Source organism: Sciurus vulgaris (assembly GCF_902686455.1).
Source record: "Sciurus vulgaris genome assembly, chromosome: 18".
In the NCBI taxonomy this organism is placed as follows: domain Eukaryota; kingdom Metazoa; phylum Chordata; class Mammalia; order Rodentia; family Sciuridae; genus Sciurus; species Sciurus vulgaris.
Window position 1 is genome coordinate 31,704,865 of NC_136479.1, and position 19,525 is coordinate 31,724,389.

Consider the following 19,525-nt stretch of genomic DNA (forward strand, 5'->3'; position numbering starts at 1 on the left):
GAACACTTAATGGATTACCTGCCCTTATGCTGGGTGCTGATGCAAAACATGCTTGTCTCTTCCTCAGCTGGAAGCAAGAAGCAGAAAAGAGGATCCTCCTTCATGACAGTCTCCAACTTCTACAGGGTGAGTAGTAGCTGCCCAGAGGCCACCTAGAGTACGGTGCCCCCAACCCTCCCTTTCAGTGGTGTGATGGTCTGGCTGTGGCTTCATGACCAAGGGTAGTCTTATTTCTTTATTTATTTAGTTTTATTATTTTATTTTATTTTATTTTATTTTATTTTATTTTATTTTATTTTATTATTTTGTACAAGGAATTGAACCCAGAAACATTAGGAATGTTTACTCATTCCCAGTCCTTTTTACTTTTTATTTTTTTATTTTAAGACAGGGTCTCACTAAGTTACTTAGGTACTCGCTAAATTGCTGAGGCTGGCTTTGAACTTGCAATCCTCCTGCCTCAGCCTCCCAAGCCCCTAGAATTACAGGTGTGCAACACTAGACCTGGCTTTTCTCCCTTCTGAGGAGGCCACAGAATCATAGGATCATCAGATGGGAAAGACCCTTGAAGAAAGTTCAGTCCAATCATATAATTTTCAGACAGAAACCTGGAGAGTTAAAGAAATTTTTACAACATGGCAAATAGAGATATCGAGGCCCAGCCAGGGGCAAGGGCACGCGCCTATAGTACCAACTACTCAGAAGGCTTACTGGGCGGGAGGTTCACTTGAGTCCAGGAGTTCGAGCCAGCCTGGAAACACAGAAAGAACCCTGTCTCAAAAAAAAAAAAAAAAAAGAATTTTAAGATGTTAGTGCTCAAGATCTCGTGACAGGGTTTCTGAGCTGGTCACAACTTCCACAAAGTTTGGGCATCACTGGAAATTGATGTGTCAAGTGCAGAAGTGCAGCCAACAAGGACATGCTGAGTGAAGATCTCAATATTTCCCAAGGTTCAGGCTGCCTCTGCAAAAAGTAGGCCCCCTCACTGGACAGTCACAAGCCATGGAGAAGGGACCATCTGTTAGGGAGGTTAACAGGAGACCCTGTGGTCTGAAGTTCTACGTGAACCAGCCCTGGATCAGGAGTGGCCTTGTTTCTGAGAGATCATGTCACCTTGTACCTTGAGAATAGCCCTGTCTAACAGAACTTTCAGAGTGCTGGGAATGTTCCCTTTGGCACTGTCCAGTATGGCGGCCACTAACCCCATGTGGCTAGTAAGTACTAGAAAGTGACTGATGTGTTGGATGTGGTGGTGCATGCCTATAATCCCAGTGGCTCAGGAGGTCAACATAGGAGAATCCCCAGTTCAAAGCCAGCCTCAGCTAAAGTGAGGCACTAAGCAACTCAGCAAGACCCTGTCTCTAAATAAAATACAAAATAGGGCTGGGGATGTGGCTCAGTGGTCGAGGGCCCCTGAGTTCAATCCCCGGTACCAAAAAAAAAAGAGAGAGAGAGAGAGAAGAAAGAAAAAAAGTAGTAGCTGATGTACTGAATTTTAATTTTAACTTAATCAAACTCCAACTACCTCTCCTGAGTGTGGCTGCCTTATAATACCAACGCTGAGCTTTACTTACTCTTTTTCTTTTTCCTCCATCCCCAGGAGCAGCTGAACAAGCTGATGACCACCCTCCACAGCACTGCCCCCCATTTTGTCCGCTGTATTGTCCCCAATGAGTTTAAGCAGTCAGGTACATTGTGGGGTCATCTCTCCCTGCTGAGACACCTGAGGGTCTGTGAAGTTAGTGTTCATTCCAAATTAAGCCCACCTTTAACACCAGGGCTGATGAGGGCCAACCAAACAAGACTCAGAAAGAATCCCAAAATCATCTTCTAGCTGCTTTATAAAGCAGAATGGTGACCACCCAGCCTGAAGTCACAGTCAGGGAGTAAACTTAAAGCACTGGTCAAATTGTGGGGGACTTGGGGCCCCCTGGACAGTGACAGGAGAAGACTGGAATTGGCAGCATAGTGGCCTAATTCAGCCTCCTTGGGTGGCAAGGACTGGACTGTCCCACCCCAAGGCAGTGACTCTCCATCTTGCGTCCTCTCTCTTGGCAGGTGTGGTGGATGCCCACCTCATCATGCACCAGTTAGCTTGCAACGGTGTCCTGGAAGGCATCCGTATTTGCAGGAAGGGCTTCCCAAACAGGCTGCAGTACCCAGAGTTCAAACAGAGGTGAGTGGTGTCTCCCCAACGCCTTGCATGCAGAACCCAGTCTTCGAAGGATGACTGGCTGATGGGTAGAGTCCCTCATAGCCCTGTGGGCATGCTGTCAATACCGACTCATTGGCCCACCTTTCCAATACCAGCACCTGCATTTCTTTGGCTCCTGGAGCCTGCTGAGCCCCCTGGCAGACTGAAAGTCCCAGGAATGAACGCTTCCCCGGGAGTCTTGACTGAGGAGAGTCGGTGTACACATACTTCCTTCCCACTCCTAGCGGGCTAAGGCCGACGCATCTTCCTCAGATGCTGGCTCTCAGACAGCAGCATGCTGGAAAAATGTTTAACAGGGGTTCTCCAGGTTTCAGAAGGAAGAAGTCCTGATAGGTAGGAAATCTGGTGTAAATTTCCATGGTGTAAATACTCCCCCTGTTCCCCAGCAGCATTAAGCTCCATCACCCATGGCGATCCCTACCTTGATAACATGGCTTTCTGCCCACTTCCCGATACTACCACCTATCATATAATCCCTGTCTCAGGGTCTGCATCTGAAAAAACTAAGCTAAGACCCTCACCTTAGAGATGAACTTCTTCCACACCCGCACGTGATAGAACACATGGCCACAGATGGAGGGATCAAAAAGGTCACTGGAAGTCACCTTGTCACTAGATGTCCCACTCTCTGAAGTCCTCAAGTGAGGAAGGACTTGTCCAGTATCACAAAAGCATCCACTGACAGATCAGGAAAAGAAAGTATCCCCTTGGGCTGGGGTTGTGGCTCAGTGGTGGAGCACTTCCCTAGCGGGTGTGAGGCACTGGTTTCGATCCTCAGCACAACATATAAATAAATTAAGTAAAGGTATTGTGTCTATCTACAACTAAAAATATTTTAAAAAAGAAAGAAAGAAAGTATCCTCTATCTGGGCCAGCACTCTCTTCTGTACTCCCAGCTCTATCAGGAAGAAAAGGACTTTAGTTTCTTCATTTCTTGGATTACCTCTTCCCAGAAACCCCAACCCACATCAATACTCACCCCCAAGCTATAACCCTTGTGCCAAATTCTATCAGTTTCACTTACCTGCCTAATGTGGACATCTATAAATCGAGTCTAATGCCTGTCTGCAAGACTGTCAACGATCAGTGGATAACTGCATGATGTACTTTGTGTGTTGCCATGTTGGGTATGATGATAACTGACATCACCTCTCTCTGGTCAGGTACCAAGTGCTGAACCCCAACGTGATTCCTCAAGGGTTTGTGGACAACAAGAAGGCATCAGAGCTGCTTCTTGCGGCAATCGAACTGGATCCCAATGAATACAAAATTGGTCATACAAAGGTAGAGTGTCTGGTGGGGGTGTCCTCCCGGCACCCACTCCGCCTTGTCCCAAGAAGGTGTGTTTCAGAGTACAAGCTCTAGCTCAGTCTCTGTGAAAGCCCTTGAGCCAATAAGAGCCTCAGATTTTAGCTCTGAAAAATCAGAGCTGACAATGCCACCTCACAGGATTTGGGGTTATTAGTGGCAACATGCGTAGAGCCCAGCTCAGCACAAAGCAGTACTCAATCGATGGTAGAATATTTCTTCGTACTGTAGGAGGCCCCAGTTTCTAAGAATAAAAAGAGTCGATCAGAATAGAGGTCCTGGCTCTGATGGAGCGTGGCAGTATGTGTGGGCAGGGCCTGGGTAGTGAAGCCCCATAATCCCAGTTCACCCACACGGGGAACCCTAAGCCCTGAGCTGGCAGGTGACTCAGCCTCCTGATCCTGACTCATGGGGCCTGGGCCACCCTGTGTCTGTCCCATTTCCTGCTCTTCCATGAAAAAGGAAAAAGTCCTGTCAGGATTGTGAGGCCCATTCAGGTCAGTGGTCCAGGGTACCCATCTACAGTTGCCTCACCAGACTGCACCCCAACATGAGTCAGGAGTGCCAGGCTCAGTGCCTGCCTCTGTGGCACCACCTCTTGGCTTCTCCAAGTCTCGTGTGTGGTGCAGGCCTGGTGGGGGCACTTCCAGCCTGCACATACCTCCAAGGCATCTGGTCACTCTGCAAATGCTCATAGAGCACCTACTGTGTGCCAGGCATGGCTACAGACTTGAGGGATCCACAGAGAGAACCAGATGAGTCTCCAGCTCCCTGGGGCTTGCTTTACAACCCCGTGTGTTTGCAGAATTTTAACACGGCCAGAACGGTTTGCTTTGGCCTCCTTCATAATTAGGGTGTGCTGTGTGTAGCTAGGCTGACTTATGGAGGACCCTTGAGGTTTTGTCACAGAATCATTGAATACTTGAGCTGAAAGGACCTTGGATACCCATGTGCCACTCCTTTCCCTGCCCACCTTTGACAGATGGGAAACTTAAGAAAGCCCAGAGAGGGGGTGGGAGGCAACATCACAGAACTAGGCAGGACAGTAGGAGTCAGGCCCACCACTAATGCATGTGGCCTAGAAGCTGTAACTGACAACTCCAGAATCTGACACAGTCACTGGCTGGGCAAATGGGCTGCACCTTGAGTCCAGGGAAAGGCCCAGGGCTGCTGGGGACAGCTTTGCTCCCCAAGGACCAGGCAGACTCTGGCAGCAGGGGCAGAAAAGAGAATAGAATGGTTCTGCCTGCAGACTGTTTCCCAACCCTTGGTAGTGGGTCGTGTGGACCCCATCCTCAGCCACATGCTTGGCTCCAAGACCACATCTCAATGCCAATTAGTATTGGAATATCAAGAAACATTTTGGGACAGCAAGATCAATTTCTCTGTCCTGTGATGTCTAGCTCCTGGGGACGGGTTTCTTGGAGGGTGGGAGATGGAACACTCTTTTTTGTTCTTTTCCCATCGGGACTCATTTGGGGGGTCTCGTGAAAATCACAGGCTCTTGGAGCTGGGAGATTTTGGGGTTCTGTCATTAGCACTCTCACTGGACAGAAGAGAGGCCTAGCTCCCCACAAGAGAAAGATTTGATCAAAGTCGCAGAACACATTGAAGCCAGGCTGAAACCAGCAGGTTTCTACCATTCTATTTCAAATATGTGCAAAGATGTCACATTACCAAACATAATGAAAGAGCACCCACAACCCCACTTAAAAACTCAGAATGAAGCCTTTGCTCCCCGCTCCCAGGAGTAACCCCTCTTCTGAATTTTTACATTAACCATACCCCTGCCTTTTAAAAACTAGTTTCATTGCATATTCAGATTGTTCCGGGTGTTGCTGGTTTTGAGTTTCATGGAAGTATCATGCTTGGTGTCCTCTCCACGACTACCTTCTGTGATAGGCTTTCCCCACTTAATTGTATTCCTGAGATCCAACCTTGCTGGGACATGACCTTCATTCACTGTCACCGCCACACCATATTATTGCCTTGGATGACCACATTTCTACTTCCTTCTTTCCATTTTTCTCCCAGTTACCAACAATGGCTGCTCTGGACATTCTTGCCTGTGGTCCCTTCTACGGGTTTCTCTGGAACAAAGCCAGGCCTTAGAATCACCTGGGGGGATTCTAAAAATTGCCAAACCCTGAGCCCCATCCCCAAACTTCTATTTGAAATCACCCGCGCCCAGGCATCAGTGTCTTCAAAAGCCCTCCCGGCAGGCGTGATGCGCTGCCAGGGTTGAGACAAAGGCCCGTGGTAGGTGCAAACACCCAGCCTGAGGAGGGAATGCCAAACTGTTTTCCAGAATGCTTGTACCAATTCACCTGCGTCTACATCCTCGTCAACACTGGTTTTATCCGAAGTCCTAAGTGTTGCAGGTGCCAGCAGGGGCCAATGGCATCTTGTTGACCTCGATTTGTATTTCTCTGAGGGTGGATGTTCCAGCTCTTTCTGACATTGGAAATGGGCCTTGCTTTCCTGGGGATGAGTCCTACTCATTCACTGCTGGTAACACTGTCTTTTTCATGAGAAATTCAACCTCCCTCCCCCATAACTGTCCCCCTCTCCCTCCACCCAGCTCCTGTGGGGCCACAATGCAATGATTCTGTCTCAAGTTTGCTTTACATGATGGGGAGGAAGGAAGGCCCCTTGCCACTCTGACTGCAGGGCAATCACTGTATTATATAAGGATCCATCGCATTTTACCTGGAGCCTTGAAGAACTTTTCCACATATTATCTCGTTTAATCTTTATAGCAACGCTCTAAGGGAAGGATTTGCATCCCCATTTCACAGAGGAGGAACTGAGGCTGAGATGTGTCCAAGGTGACCCAGTTAGGAAGTGCAAAGCTGGGACTGGAGCCCAGCTGACAGGCTACGAAGAGGAAACGGATGCTAACGCTGGCAGGGGTGTCCAGGCTGGGCCAGCTCTTTCCATGGGACCTTAAGTATCAGCACCAGCACCAGTGGGGTCTCTTAACTTTAAAGTCCCTTGTGACATGATGGTTCTTTGATTTAAAACTTCCCCAAGTGGCTGCCACTGGGAGACAGCTGGACCCTTTTCAGACAAGTGCCTCTTCTCCAGGTGTTCTTCAGAGCAGGCATCCTGGCCAAGCTCGAGGACATGAGGGACGAGCGTCTGGCCAAGATCATGACGTTGCTGCAGTGTCGGCTTCGGGGTTTCCTCATGAGAGTCGAGTTCAAGAAGATGCTGGAACGAAGGTAACACGCTCGCCCACAGGGAAGGACATACGAGGTGCACCTACATACAGCACCTATAGCTGTACCATGGGGTGGGATACCATGACCCCATTCAGGGGTATCTTAGTCTCCTGGTGCTGCCACAACTCTGGGGGGCTTAAAACAATAGGAATTCATGCTATCACCGTTCTAGAGGCCAGAAATCCAAAATCGGGTGGACAGGGATATGGTCCTTCTGAAGTCTGGGTGGGGAGGGCCTTCTTGTCTCCTCCAGTCTTGGTAACCCAGATATTCCCACCCTGCAAATAAGCATCATGGCAATCCCTACCTCTGTCTCCATTCGGGATTCTCCTTGTGGGGCTTGGTCTTCATGTCATCTTTCCTCTTTCTATAAAAACACCAGTCACATTGGATTAAGGGCCGCCCTCCTCCCACTTGACCTTATCTTAACTAATTGCTTCTGCTCAGACCCTATTTCCAAGTAAGGCCACATTCACAGGTGTTAGGGCTTCAGAATCTTTGCAGGGAACACAATTTAACCACGAACAGAGAGCAACTGATACGAACCCTTCTCTCTACGACTTACTGAGTCATGTTCACAGCCTTTGCCTTACTTGACTGGCTCAGTGAGGGGGTGGGGTAGGGCCAGCACCCCCATTTTACAGATGTGGAAACCAAGTCAGAAGGGCTAAGGAACTAGGCCAGATTCATACAGACTCAGGAATAGAACTCAGTGTTTCTCATACTAATACCCTACTCTTGGAGTTTTTCAGTCATTTTCCTAACGTGGTAATTTAAAAGTTGCTGGGCCAGTCGCAGCTGGCCCATGGTTGACTCTGGCTCTTTGTGGTCATAGTATTCATAATGAATTCCTGTGACCCACCAGCAGGCCCTCCATGACCCTGGCTGAAGGCAGGGACACCTCAGTTCGGGACTGAATGGAGGGGTGTCGGCCCTATGCGCACATCAACAAATGAGGGAAGCCTTCAGTGAAAGTCTAGTTGAACAGAACTGCAGAGGATGGGAAAAGGGTGGGTTCCAGAAACTTCACAGACTAAAGGGATTCAGAGACTGATGGGTGATTTCTAGTATGAAAGCAGAAGGAGGGAGAGTGCAGGAGTAAACCAGTGGTCTGTCTCAGCCTCGCCTCCGTCAGGATCCACCTCGCCTCCCCTAACCTGCTGCCGGGCTTGGATCCCAGCCTGAGCCTCGCTGCCCCAACCACGTAGGCAATGCTGGGTCTTGAGAAAGCACTTTAGTGTCTAGAGAAAATAGATCTGTGGGCGTCTCTGCCCAACCCCTTGCCTGGGGAGATCAGGCCCTGACACATCTGAACCTATGAAATCCCGGATTTATTTTTCAGATTAGGCCTGAAACTCATTCAGCGGAATGTGCGCAAGTTCTTGCAGCTGCGTTTGTGGGGCTGGTGGAAGCTCTACAACAAGGTGAGGGGCGGGGGGACGGGTCAGCTGAGCCAGCTGCTGCCTATGGGCTGAAGAAGGAGGCTGGGGGAAGGCCTGGTCCTGGACAGCAGTGCCCTCAGGGAGGAATCCCCTGAAAATGAGAGCCTTGGAGTTGAAACTAATTCCTCCCTAAGACAAATCATGCCGTGCCTCCCCACCGTCCATCTTATCTCCCCAGATGAAATCACTTAGGATGGAGAGAGCTGCCCCCACCACCCTATCCTGCCCCACCAAAAAATGTAGACTTGGATGTTAACCAGATGCCCCTAAGTATGTTGTGGCTATTTAAATTCTTTCGGTGAGTCCTTGGTCTCAGAGCTTGAGGGACCTCAGAAATGATGAACTGGGACCTCTCGCTTCTCAGGTTCTCCAAGAGAGGAGTGAGAGCATTGTGAGCAACCAGGCCACTCTCACCCCCTTCCGGGGGCCACAAGCTATTCCACTGTGTGGGGGTCCACTCATGTCTACTGTGGGGCCACTATTAAAAGGAACATACTGCTGGGCATAGGGATAACACCTATAATCCCAGCAGCTTGGGAAGCTGAGGCAGAAGGATCTCGAGTTCAAAGCCAGCCTCAGCAACTTAGTGCAGCCCTAAGCAACTTAGCAAGACCCTGTCTCTAAATAAAAAATTAAAAAAAAAAAAAAAAACAGAGCTGGGGATGTGGAAAGAAGCATCTTTGTGAGCTTTGTGGTATATTCCATTTACATATTTATGTATTCATTGTACCAGGGATTGAACCCAGGGGCTCTTAACCACTGAGCCACATCCCCGGCCCTTTTTATCCTTATTTTCAGATAGGATCTCATTTAATTACTGAGGCTGGCCTCCAACTTGCAATCCTCCTGCCTCAGCCTCCTGAGCCACTGGGCATACAGATGTGTACCACCCTGCTTGGCTCAGAAGGTTTTTATGTAATGCTTGGACCCATCTCCTGCCCCTTTCACTATATGTGTCACCTTTTGGAATGTCTAGACCAATAACCTTTAAGGGTCTTCCTGAGCAGGACACAGTGGCAACAGAGGAAGAGGAGGCCGAGGCTGGGAATCTCCCTGCTCCTCACTAATTAAATGTGACAGAGCAAGGTCCTCTTCTAATTAGTTTTTCAAAATCCTTTACTCTTAAGTGTTTTAACTAAGCTCTAATCTTATTTAACTAAGTCAGACAGGATGGGCCAATGGGGGCGGGGAGGGGGGCGACCCTTGCAGTAATTTCCACAGATTGCGTGGCTGCAGGTTGTGGTGCTTATGAGGACCTTTAATGTGCACCAGGCCTCCGTGCCATCCCAGATCTCCCCATTTACCTGCTCTCTTCCATGAAAGGCCCTTCTGCCTCACAAATCCATTTCCATGGTGTCTGCCGTCCTTGGAAATGGAGCCATTGATCAGGAGATGCTCCCTGGCGACCGTCGCCACAGGCCCTGCTCACGTACAGCAGAGAGCAGGGCGGGCAGGAGGGAGACCTTTGAGAGGGTCACAGACCAACGGGACAGAGGAACACAGGTGATGCAACCCGAGGACCCTGGCACTCTGATGCGGGTGAGAAGTGCCGAGGGATTTGAGAGGTCCAGGGAGATGCTGTGGCGCAGACCCGCAGTAGCAGGTGCACCTGCACCGTGAAGGATGACCAGCCCTGCAGACATCCCCAACCTGCACATGGCCAAGTTGGGGCTGCTACGTGGAAGGCCTGGGAGGCCAGGTTGGGGATTGGGAGAGAGGGGTAGCAGAGAGGGACACACAGAGAAACAAAGTGACGGAGAAGCAGAAAGGATAGAGTCAGAGACTATGAGAGAAAGAAAGTATACCAAAGGGCCAACAGGGTTAAGCATGGGGACACCTGGATGCTGAGGAACAGCTAACTTCATGTCTCTTGGGATTAAGGAGCATCCTAAAAATTAGTCCTATACGACTGGAGGTCCAGCTCAGTGGTAGAGTTCTTGCACAGCAAGTGCCCTGGGTTCAATCCCCAGTACCAAGGAGGTAAAAGAAGAATCGGTCCTAAGCAAGGATGGGCCTTCTCTCTGGGGTTAGGGGTGCTTTGGGGCAAGGAACTAGCACCGATGGCATCTGCAGAGAGGCGCTGTGCCTGCACAGCTACATCAGCCACAGTGGAGTTCCAAGGCCAAGTCTGAGGCAGACATCCCACAGTCCATCACCTAGGCCCCCAGCAAGGCCCACCTTCCGAACACTCTGGTGTCGCCTGTTGACCAGGTCAAGCCGCTCCTGAATGTGGCTCGGCAAGAGGAGGAGATGAAGGCCAAGGAGGAGGAGCTGAGGAATGCCATGGCCAAGGCCCAGGAACTGGTGAACAAGGTCAAGGATCTGGAGGAGAAGACAGCCACGCTCAGCCAGGAGAAGAAGGACCTCACCATTCAGCTGCAGGCCGTACGTGGGGCCCTGGGTGTTGCTTCAGTCAGACCCAGGGAGGGAGCGAGAGTGAGCTCTTCTGGCGAGCTCTCCCTTCATTACAATGAAGCTCCACAGCCTACTCTTTCCCTTCACCACAGTATCACCGTTGATGCACCCACCAATAGCCTTCACTGAATTATTCGCACACACAGCCAGCTGGGTCCATTTCACCATGGGCCCTACCTGTGAAGACTGTCTGTTCAGGGATGGTGACATGGAGAGGTGGTGGACACACTGGGGCAGCAGATAAGATGGCAAAAAATGACTTTATTGTGGGGGTCCACGCCACCCTGCTGAAACCTTACGCTGCCCTGACAACCTCAGGTCTCATTAAAGTGCAGATTCAGATGCAGCAGGTCTCAGGCAGGGCCTAAATTTTGCTTCCACAGGCTGAGGGTATAACTCTGTGGTAGAACACTTGCCAAGCTTGTGTGAGGCTGTGGTCTGATCCCCAGCACCACCAAAACAGAAAGTTTAATGCCAGACGAAGCCGTTGCTGCCAGTCCAGGAACCACATTCCTAGACTATGCTCTGTCGCACATCTCACAAAAGAAGCGTGAGACGGCCAGGCCCCTGGCCTAACCCCCAGGGCACATGTTCAGGGCCATCAGCCTGAGGCTTGTCCACTGTCTCGGTGATGGCCCCCTGAGTCCCTTGCAGGTAACTGGACTACAGGTCCTTTCTTCCAATAGGAGCAAGAGAACCTGATGGACGCAGAGGAGCGCCTGACCCAGATGATGAAGTCCAAGATGGATCTGGAGAGCCAGATCTCGGACATGCGAGAGCGGCTGGAGGAAGAGGAGGGCACAGCGGCCTCACTGAGCGCCAGCAAGCGCAAGCTGGAGGGGGAGCTGAGTGACCTCAAAAGGGACCTGGAGGGCCTGGAAAGCACCCTGGCCAAGACAGAGAAAGAGAAGCAGGTGAGCAGCTTCCTGGGCCCACCGTGCTCCTCTCAAGCCAGGGCACCCCCAGCCCACTCACCTGCAAAGTCCACGCCTGAAGTCCCCACAGTGACAATGCCTGGTGCCCTAGCCGCTGGCCATGTGGGACTGTATAACTCCAGTGAATTTGAGAGGACTTAGATACAGTCCCTCAGCTGCACTAGCCACCTTCCAAATGCTCAACGGCCACATGCATTAAGTGCCTCCATACTGGACAGCACAGAGAACACAGCCATCACTGTAGAAAGTTCTTCAGGACAGAGAAGCTGACTGAGGGACTGAGAGCTGCTCTCATAATGGTGACAGGGTCACCATTAACTGTTGAATATTCTGCCCAAACAAGCATTTTCTGCACCCCACCAGGAGCTCCCCAAGAAGAGCTCCCCTGGCTCCTAATGCCACCTGTCTGGCCCTTGGCCCTGAGGCCACATCTTGCACCACAAGTGGGTGGGGTTCACAACCCGGGTAAGGTCCTCCAGCTTTCACGTGCACCTGGACCACCAGGATCATCAACAAGGTTCAGACTCTGGGTTGGCAGGGCTGGCGGGGCTGAAGGGTCCTTGTTTCTAGCAATGTCACTGCTGATGTCTGAGGACCGTGTTTGAGGTCCTGAACTGTTGGTACTCACTGCTCCCCCCACCCCTGACTTTCTGCCTCGGGTGGGCTGGGGCATGCCCTGGGGCTTGATATTTGCCCAACTCCCTGAAGACCCCAGGGTGCAGTCAAGCTGAGAGCCCCTCTTTAAGGACCCCTCCCACTTTAAGGACCCCTCTCTCCCTGTCTGTTTCCAGGCCCTGGACCACAAAGCCCGCACCCTGTCAGGGGACCTCTCCCTCCGTGAAGACAACATTGCCAAGCTCCAGAAGGAGAAGAGGGCCCTGGAGGAGCTGCACCAGGTGGGTGTTCCCTGCAGTTCTCCTTGGCAGAGCAAGTGGAGTTGGTGCAATACACTTTGCAAACGGAGACTGGAGACCACCTTCAAGTTCTGGCGTTGCTGCCCCTCAGCTGGGGGCCTCAGGAAAGACAAGGAATCTCCCTAAATCCTAATTCCCTTGTCAGTGAGGTGGGCGTGGTTGCATCCTGCTGCCTGCCTTTCAGGATCGTTATAGGTAGGGCGACTATTTAATTCAGCACCCAAACTAGGAGAGTTTTGAGAGTGAAAGGGGAAACCATTAGTAATCATAAGTCAGGCAGGTCCCAGAGACCCTGGGACGTGTGTCACTGAAGCTGTAAGGATGAAGTGAGGTATCTGGAAAGGCCCCGTGAGCTCTGAAGCCCCAGGGACCTCTAATAGGCCATGGCAACAGCAGGCCACAAGCTCTTGAGGTCATGAGGAGCCCCATCTTACTGTCCCAAGTCTCCTGAATGCAGAGCCAGGGCTGACTGGCCACCAGTGCTGACCAGGGCACAGAGTGCTTCTTTGGGGGCAGGAGCAAAGAGCACGTCAATGTCCAGAGTAGACTGTGGACTCCTGTGTTTGCCGACACCGTGAGTCCAAGCATGTTCTCTGAACTCTTCTTCCTGCTGCCTCTGGAACTGCATCCCTTAGGCTCTGATCCTCAACCTATCAGACTAAAGCCCTTTTTATAACAAATATAATCGTCCTTGCTATTTGTGGTAGTTATGGTCAATAAAGTTACCACAGGCACGGAATTAGCAAATACAAGCCGCTGCTCCTAGGGGAAAGGTAGGATTAGGTGCTATGGGGCCTAACATATTTTGCTAACCAGTCGATACATAACACAATCAATCAATATATTACTTTGTTTTTTGTCTTTCTGTTTTAAAATGTCTTATTTTGATACCATTACTGATTCATTAATATTTAATATTAAACCCATTGCCAACAGTGCTGAAGCTTAGGCCTGAACAAAGCTTACCTTTTCCTCCAGAAAGTACACCGCAGCCTTCTTCTGCCTAGGACACTAGACAGCACTGCAGAACTATGCTTGGGACCATTCTAAACAGTAAAATTACAACCAAAAAGCATGAAATGCACAAAAAATAATATGGCATTAAGTGGGGCATAAAAATGACACTCTTTTACATTCTGAGAACTGAAACAAGAAGGACCAGTGTCACCTTGTTGAGCCTCAGCTGGGAATGTGCACGTTGGGCAAGTCAACATTTCCCCACCATGTGCGTGCTTGCCAAGTGACCCCGAGACCTCCCAGAGTATTGATTTGGAATTACAAATACATTTTAGCATATAGGTGAATGGTCAAAGAGGAATCCAAAGTAATGAGGATCAACTATATTTTTGGAACGCTCGCTGAGCTATCCTGAACTCAAAATTATAAATAATATAGAGCTCCAAAAAAATCAATAGCATGCCCTTTGATATAAAGGGGAAATGAAGGGAAAGTAAATTATAATAAATAATGCAGCTCTCAGTGTGTAAAAGCTCTGGCAGATGGACTGGGAGGCCTCTGATGGCTGCAGACAGCATGGCAGGGTGCACCTGCAACATGGATCGCAGCGGGTAGTTCCTGTGGGCGGTGTGGGTTATACAGAATCAGGAACGGTTCTTGGGAAAATTTTTTCATTATTCTTTTTTTTTTTTTTTTTTTTCGTGTGTGGTGCTGGGGATTGAACCCAGGGTTTTGTGTTTGCAAGGCAAGCACTCTACCAACAGAGCTATCTCCCCAGCCCCGTGGGGAAAATTTTTAAATAATGACAAATCCTCTCCCAGCATCCATGGTAGATCATTCTTTGAAAATGAGTGTCGAGTTACGTGTAAAGTGGACTTAGGTTTTAGGTTCAGATGAATATAAACAGTTGTTTTACTTAGGTGACGGCCTGGGTGGGACATCAAGCCTGGGAACTGCAGAATTGTTCTTTATGGGACCAGAGAAAGGCAGGATGTCCAGGATCCCTGGAGTCACCCAGGGGCAAATGTCAGTGGAACCTCCAGTCATTGCGACAACCAGCAGCAGTCTACAGACATCCAATATGTTCCCTGCAGAACCAGAGCTGCCAATGACCCCCTGAGGGTCACCTGCGGCTGATGGGTACTCGGGTCTGTCTGCCCTGGCCTCCCCCACTGCCCAGGAGCAGCCCTCAGTAGCTGTTCATTGAAGTCAACTCGAGTCTCCAAGACCTGGGACCACACAGCTCCAGACTAAGGACTAGAACCAGGTCTGTGCAGCTGCTCTTGCTGCTGGGACACAGGTGTATATGTTTCTTTCCAGAAAACCCTGGACGATCTGCAAGCTGAGGAGGACAAGGTGAACCACCTGACCAAGAACAACAGCAAGCTGAGCACCCAGATCCATGAGGTAACACCCCTACTTGCTGAGGCTATTTCTACCACTCAGGGCCAGGTCCATCTCATGCGTGGCATGGGGTCCTTGGCTAGACTGACACATCTCCTGGGGTGTGGGGGCCTTTCTGAGGCTACAGCTAAGGGACCAAGCCTAGACAGCTTCCTTCCTGCCATCTAGCCTTAAAATCCCCTTTTCTACCACCCCTTACTTTTTTTGACTGCATAGCTGGAAGATAACTGGGAGCAGGAAAAGAAAATCCGGGCGGAGGTGGAAAAGGCTCGTCGGAAAGCTGAGGGTGACTTGAAGATGACCATCGACAACCTCAATGAGATGGAGCGCTCCAAGCTAGATCTCGAGGAGGTGGTGAAAAAGTACGTCTGTGTGGTCTTTCGTTTCGTCGATGCCAGGCACTGTTGGAGGGCCTCGTGTCTATCTATGCCCGTCCTGAGCACCTGCTATGTGCAGGCTCCAGGCCCAGCATGGAAGACAGGCAAAGGAGCAGGCACTGCCTGACTGCAGGGAGCTCACGGCGTCTCTGGGGAACAGGAAAGGAGACTCGAACCACTGCCCTGGGGAACCCAGGGACTAGGCAGGGCAGGGAGTTTCCATGGACCCCTGTGAGCTGTGCTCTCAAGGACAGCACGGAATTGAGGGAGCATTTTCTCACTATCACTCTGATGATAACATGGAGGTCAGGTGGAGTGGAGAAAAACTGGAAGGAGGAAGAAAAGTGTGAGGCTACTGCAATGGTCCAGGCAAGAACCTGAACCAAGGAAGTACCCAAAGGGAAGAAAATGGAGAGTAGGATGGTGACAGATTTTAGGGAGCAGAATTTGGATACTGGTCTTGGAAGTACATTTGACTAAAGCAACTTCGAATCTCCAGAGACTGCCCAGAGGAGCACGTGCAGCTCAGCGTGTACCTTGGCGCACATCTCCTGTGGCACACCCGGGAGGTGCTCGAGGCCCTGCCCGTCTTCCTCATCCGCTCAGTCCCTGGCCTCCTGGTTCTCACGTGTGTCTCATAGAACATGCAACTCACACGTCCGAGCCCTTTGTGGAAAGTTCTTAAGGGAACGTTTTCCCTAAAAAGGCAAAACATCACTGTGGTTCTGGATCCTCTTGAATGCAAGTTATACCAGGGCTGTGATTTCTGTCCCTTTTGTTCACCGGTATGTCCCTAGAACCCAAAATAATGTCTGGTATAATAGATGCTCAATAAACATACCTGACAATGATAACCTGTGAATGAGTAGGTGAGTGACGAGAAGAACCCTGTGGAGCAGATTCTGAGGTCTGACTCCTCCCTTGGGTGACACCAAGGCCAGAGTTGGGAGGTGAGTGGCTTCAGCAGGCCCAAGGCCTCCCCTCTGGCAGCCCAGGTTCCATTCCCTGGCCAGCGTCCTGGGACCCTTTCCTCGGGAGAGCAAACCTTCTCTTGCAGGAGGGATATGGAAATAAATTCTGTCAACTCTAAATATGAAGATGAGCAATCGCTGAATTCTACACTGCAGCGGAAGCTCAAGGAACACCAGGTACGTCCGGGACCCAGAAGCCTGAGCTCTCTTTGTGAATCGCACCCCTCTGTATCCTCTGTTCACGTCAGCTAATGGGGGTTTCTTGATGAGCAAGAATGCCATGGAATCCTTGGAGTTTGACTCCTGTCACCTCACGCAGGGTCAAATCCAAAGTCCTTACAAGGGTCATGATCCCTCCTGGACCTTGCCACCTACTGTCCTTCTTGCTGGGTTTCACCTATGCCAGGCTCCCTCCTGCCTTGGGGCCTTTTCACTTGCTCCTTGTGCCCTTCCCCTCTCTGCTTTGGACAGTGGCCATCATGTGCTCTGGTCCCTATTTCCCATTCTGCAAAACTAGTTAGTTAACTTCTAATCCCCCCACCACACACACACACACACACCACCACAGCCCTTATCTGTCTCACTGTGTGTCTGCTAGGCCCGAATTGAAGAACTAGAGGAAGAGCTGGAAGCTGAGAGGGCCATGCGAGCCAAGGTAAATGAAGTCCTTTCACCTCTTCCTGAGTCAAAGGACTCAGTGCCAGCCACACGTCAGACCAGTAGAAACTGCTGCCCAGGAAACCAACTGAGCGGGCGGGTGTCAAAACCAGGTGTTTCTTGAGCACCCACTGTGTGCCAGGCACTGTGCTACAGATCCACATGTAGGATGACATGAAATTCAGAGGAGCTCTGTAAGTCCAGAGAAGAGGCTGGTTCTGCCTGGGGCATTTGAAGGAGGAAACGTTTGACTGCAAAGATCAGATTCAACAGGCTGATGCGGGAGAAATGTATCAGCAAAGGGAATAAAATAGCACCTGTTTTCACAGGTACAAAGGTGTAGAAGGAGAAGGCATGTGTTAGGAAGAACAAACAGGATGGAGGCGGAGGGTGGGGATCCTGCAGCGGGGGTGAGGCCAGGATCACAAGGTGCCCAAACTCCAAGTTCAGTCAAACTGGGCTGGAAATAGGATGGGTCCTAATGCCCCCCCAGGGCGGGGAGGATGAACAGTGTCATTGCGAAGCAGGTGGGAGTGTGGGCACAGTGCAGGGTCCCCCACGAGCAGGACCCTGGGTCTCACACATGACACGGTCATTGCACTCTTTGCTGGGGGAGAGGAGCTCTGGGTGGTCTCCATTATCATCAACTCTCACCCTAGGTGGAGAAACAGCGCAGCGACCTGTCCCGGGACCTCGAAGACCTCAGCGACAGGCTGGAGGAGGCTGGTGGAGCCACGTCTGCTCAGGTACCCATATCTGGGGGCCTAGGAACCCCAGCCCTGCCTGCCCACAGGGAGTAAAAGTGCTGGACTGTGAGTCATGGGATAAAAATCAGTTCTTGCTGAATTTCTTGGACTCACTTGAGGAGAAACCAATTAATTAATAACAAAGGGTAAGGACAAGAGCCCTGGTTCAGTCTACTTGTGGTGGTATTTATGCAAGCAGGATGTGGACTGGATGCAGAGGGCAGGTGTTTTAAATACTGTGTATTTACAGGAAAAGTGCAGTTATACTAAGGTCCACAGACCAGGAGACGACCGCCATCGAAAGAGTTTATTACTCACAGTTCCCATAAGGAAGGGGTGCAGCACGCCAGGGTGGGTGAGGAAGCAGAGGGAGAAGGGGAAAATGTGGGCAAAGGCCTTTATGCTGGTGAGAACAGGCACCCCCTCGTTATCTGATACCTGGCCCAGAGTGACTAGGCCAGGGAGGTGGTGGCTGGAATGAGGGGACGTGGCTGGGGGGTGGGCTCTGGTTTGCATCTCAGCAAGGCTCTCAAGGATCAGTTGTTTACGATCTTGAGGGATTGTTGAGCCGTGGGCGAGGCCTTTACACCTGGGTCAGCAAAGCTCCTGATCTCAAAGCACCAGAACACAGAAACTAAAGAGACCAAGTTAATACAGTGGGGTGAGCCCACTACCCTACATTCCAAGGGCACCCCATGAGACACAAGTGGGGGGCTGGAATGTGAGCCACACCTGGGATCAGGCTGTGTTCCTTCCAGTCCACACGAAGACATTATGAGGGCCAGTGGAAGCCACGTGACCCTCTCCTTTTAATTTTATGTAGTCAGTTCTTCTACAAATGCAAACCTGGACTCACACCAGTGGGGTTCACTATCGCTGGAGGGCTGAGCACACTTTTCCCTGTTCTTCCCTGGACTTTCTCACCATCCTGGCCACCATTCTCCTGTGAGGGAGGGGTGCATTTTAGAACTGAAGATGGTACACAGCTGTGCCCAGCTATGTTCCAACCTGGCAGGAAACAAAATCCTCTTGATGCTTGATCCATGTGGCACTGATGAAGGGACACTTCTAGCACTGTAGGGAAGGGTTAGGAGAGCAACAGGGTGCTGAGCTCACAAAACTAGCAACAGGGACCCCTTACTGCTCCAAGATGATGGCAGGGAGCATGGTTATGGGGCCCTTGGGAGTGGATGCAGGGAGGAAGGGCTGTCTGGCGGGGGTGAATACTGAGGGGTCTGGGTAGAGAATGAACACAGTAGAGGGGGTAGACAGGGCACAACCATCCCCCAGGACTAGCTAGAACATGCAAGATCAGAGCTTCGCAAACTCTGGGGCACGTGGATCACTGGGTTCTCATTCAAATGTAGATTCTAGTTCCACGGATTCTAGTTTCCCAATGCCCATGAGTTCCCAGGCCATGTTGATGCCCCTGGCCATGGTCAGCACTTGGAGTGGGGAAGCTCTAGAAGTTACATAAAGGAAAAGGAGAGACACAGACAAGTCTGGTTGCTATCTGTGTTAGTCTCCTCCGGGTGCTGTAAGAAAGAATTACGGCTGGCTGGCTTAAAATCACAGAAATGAATTTTCTCACAGTTAGGAGATCAGAAGCCTGAAATCAAGGTGTTGGCAGGGCTGGTTCCTTCTGAAAGCTCTGGGGATAATCTGCCCCCGTCCCACACACACACACACACACACACACACACACCAGCCAGCAAGGCTTGATATACTTGACAGGACACATCACTCAATCTGCCTCTGTCGTCCCAGGGCCTTCTTCCTGTGTGTCCCTCTGAGTCCAAATTTCCCACTTCTTAAAAGGAATTAGAACCTACTGCCGTCCAATATGACATCTTAACTAATACATCTGGAAGACCCTATTCCCACCTACGTTCACATTCACAGGTTCCCAGGGTTGGGATTTAATATATCTTTTTGAGAAGCCCAACCCAACACAACACCA

General features: G+C 50.6%; 1 protein-coding gene and 1 long non-coding RNA gene across 2 annotated transcripts in view; one reads left to right on the plus strand and one right to left on the minus strand.

The window, feature by feature from the left end:
• Positions 1 to 19,525, plus strand: part of MYH16 (myosin heavy chain 16) — a gene marked incomplete at its 5' end in the record, with an annotated part of 60,616 nt that overhangs the window by 19,198 nt on the left and 21,893 nt on the right. Inside the window, 14 exons of the mRNA XM_079121209.1 lie at positions 68 to 126; positions 1,601 to 1,688; positions 2,059 to 2,176; positions 3,379 to 3,499; positions 6,611 to 6,747; positions 8,090 to 8,171; positions 10,401 to 10,574; positions 11,291 to 11,518; positions 12,331 to 12,435; positions 14,731 to 14,817; positions 15,031 to 15,176; positions 16,249 to 16,339; positions 16,761 to 16,817; positions 17,479 to 17,565. Coding sequence (XP_078977335.1) covers positions 68 to 126; positions 1,601 to 1,688; positions 2,059 to 2,176; positions 3,379 to 3,499; positions 6,611 to 6,747; positions 8,090 to 8,171; positions 10,401 to 10,574; positions 11,291 to 11,518; positions 12,331 to 12,435; positions 14,731 to 14,817; positions 15,031 to 15,176; positions 16,249 to 16,339; positions 16,761 to 16,817; positions 17,479 to 17,565 — 1,580 coding nt within the window. The remainder of the gene's footprint in view (positions 1 to 67; positions 127 to 1,600; positions 1,689 to 2,058; positions 2,177 to 3,378; positions 3,500 to 6,610; positions 6,748 to 8,089; positions 8,172 to 10,400; positions 10,575 to 11,290; positions 11,519 to 12,330; positions 12,436 to 14,730; positions 14,818 to 15,030; positions 15,177 to 16,248; positions 16,340 to 16,760; positions 16,818 to 17,478; positions 17,566 to 19,525) is intronic.
• LOC306649875 lies at positions 6,611 to 14,044 on the minus strand. The gene is made up of 4 exons (XR_013760731.1): positions 13,420 to 14,044; positions 9,494 to 9,652; positions 7,055 to 7,114; positions 6,611 to 6,736 (listed from the first exon to the last, which is right to left on the minus strand). It is a non-coding gene; the product is annotated as an uncharacterized lncRNA (long non-coding RNA).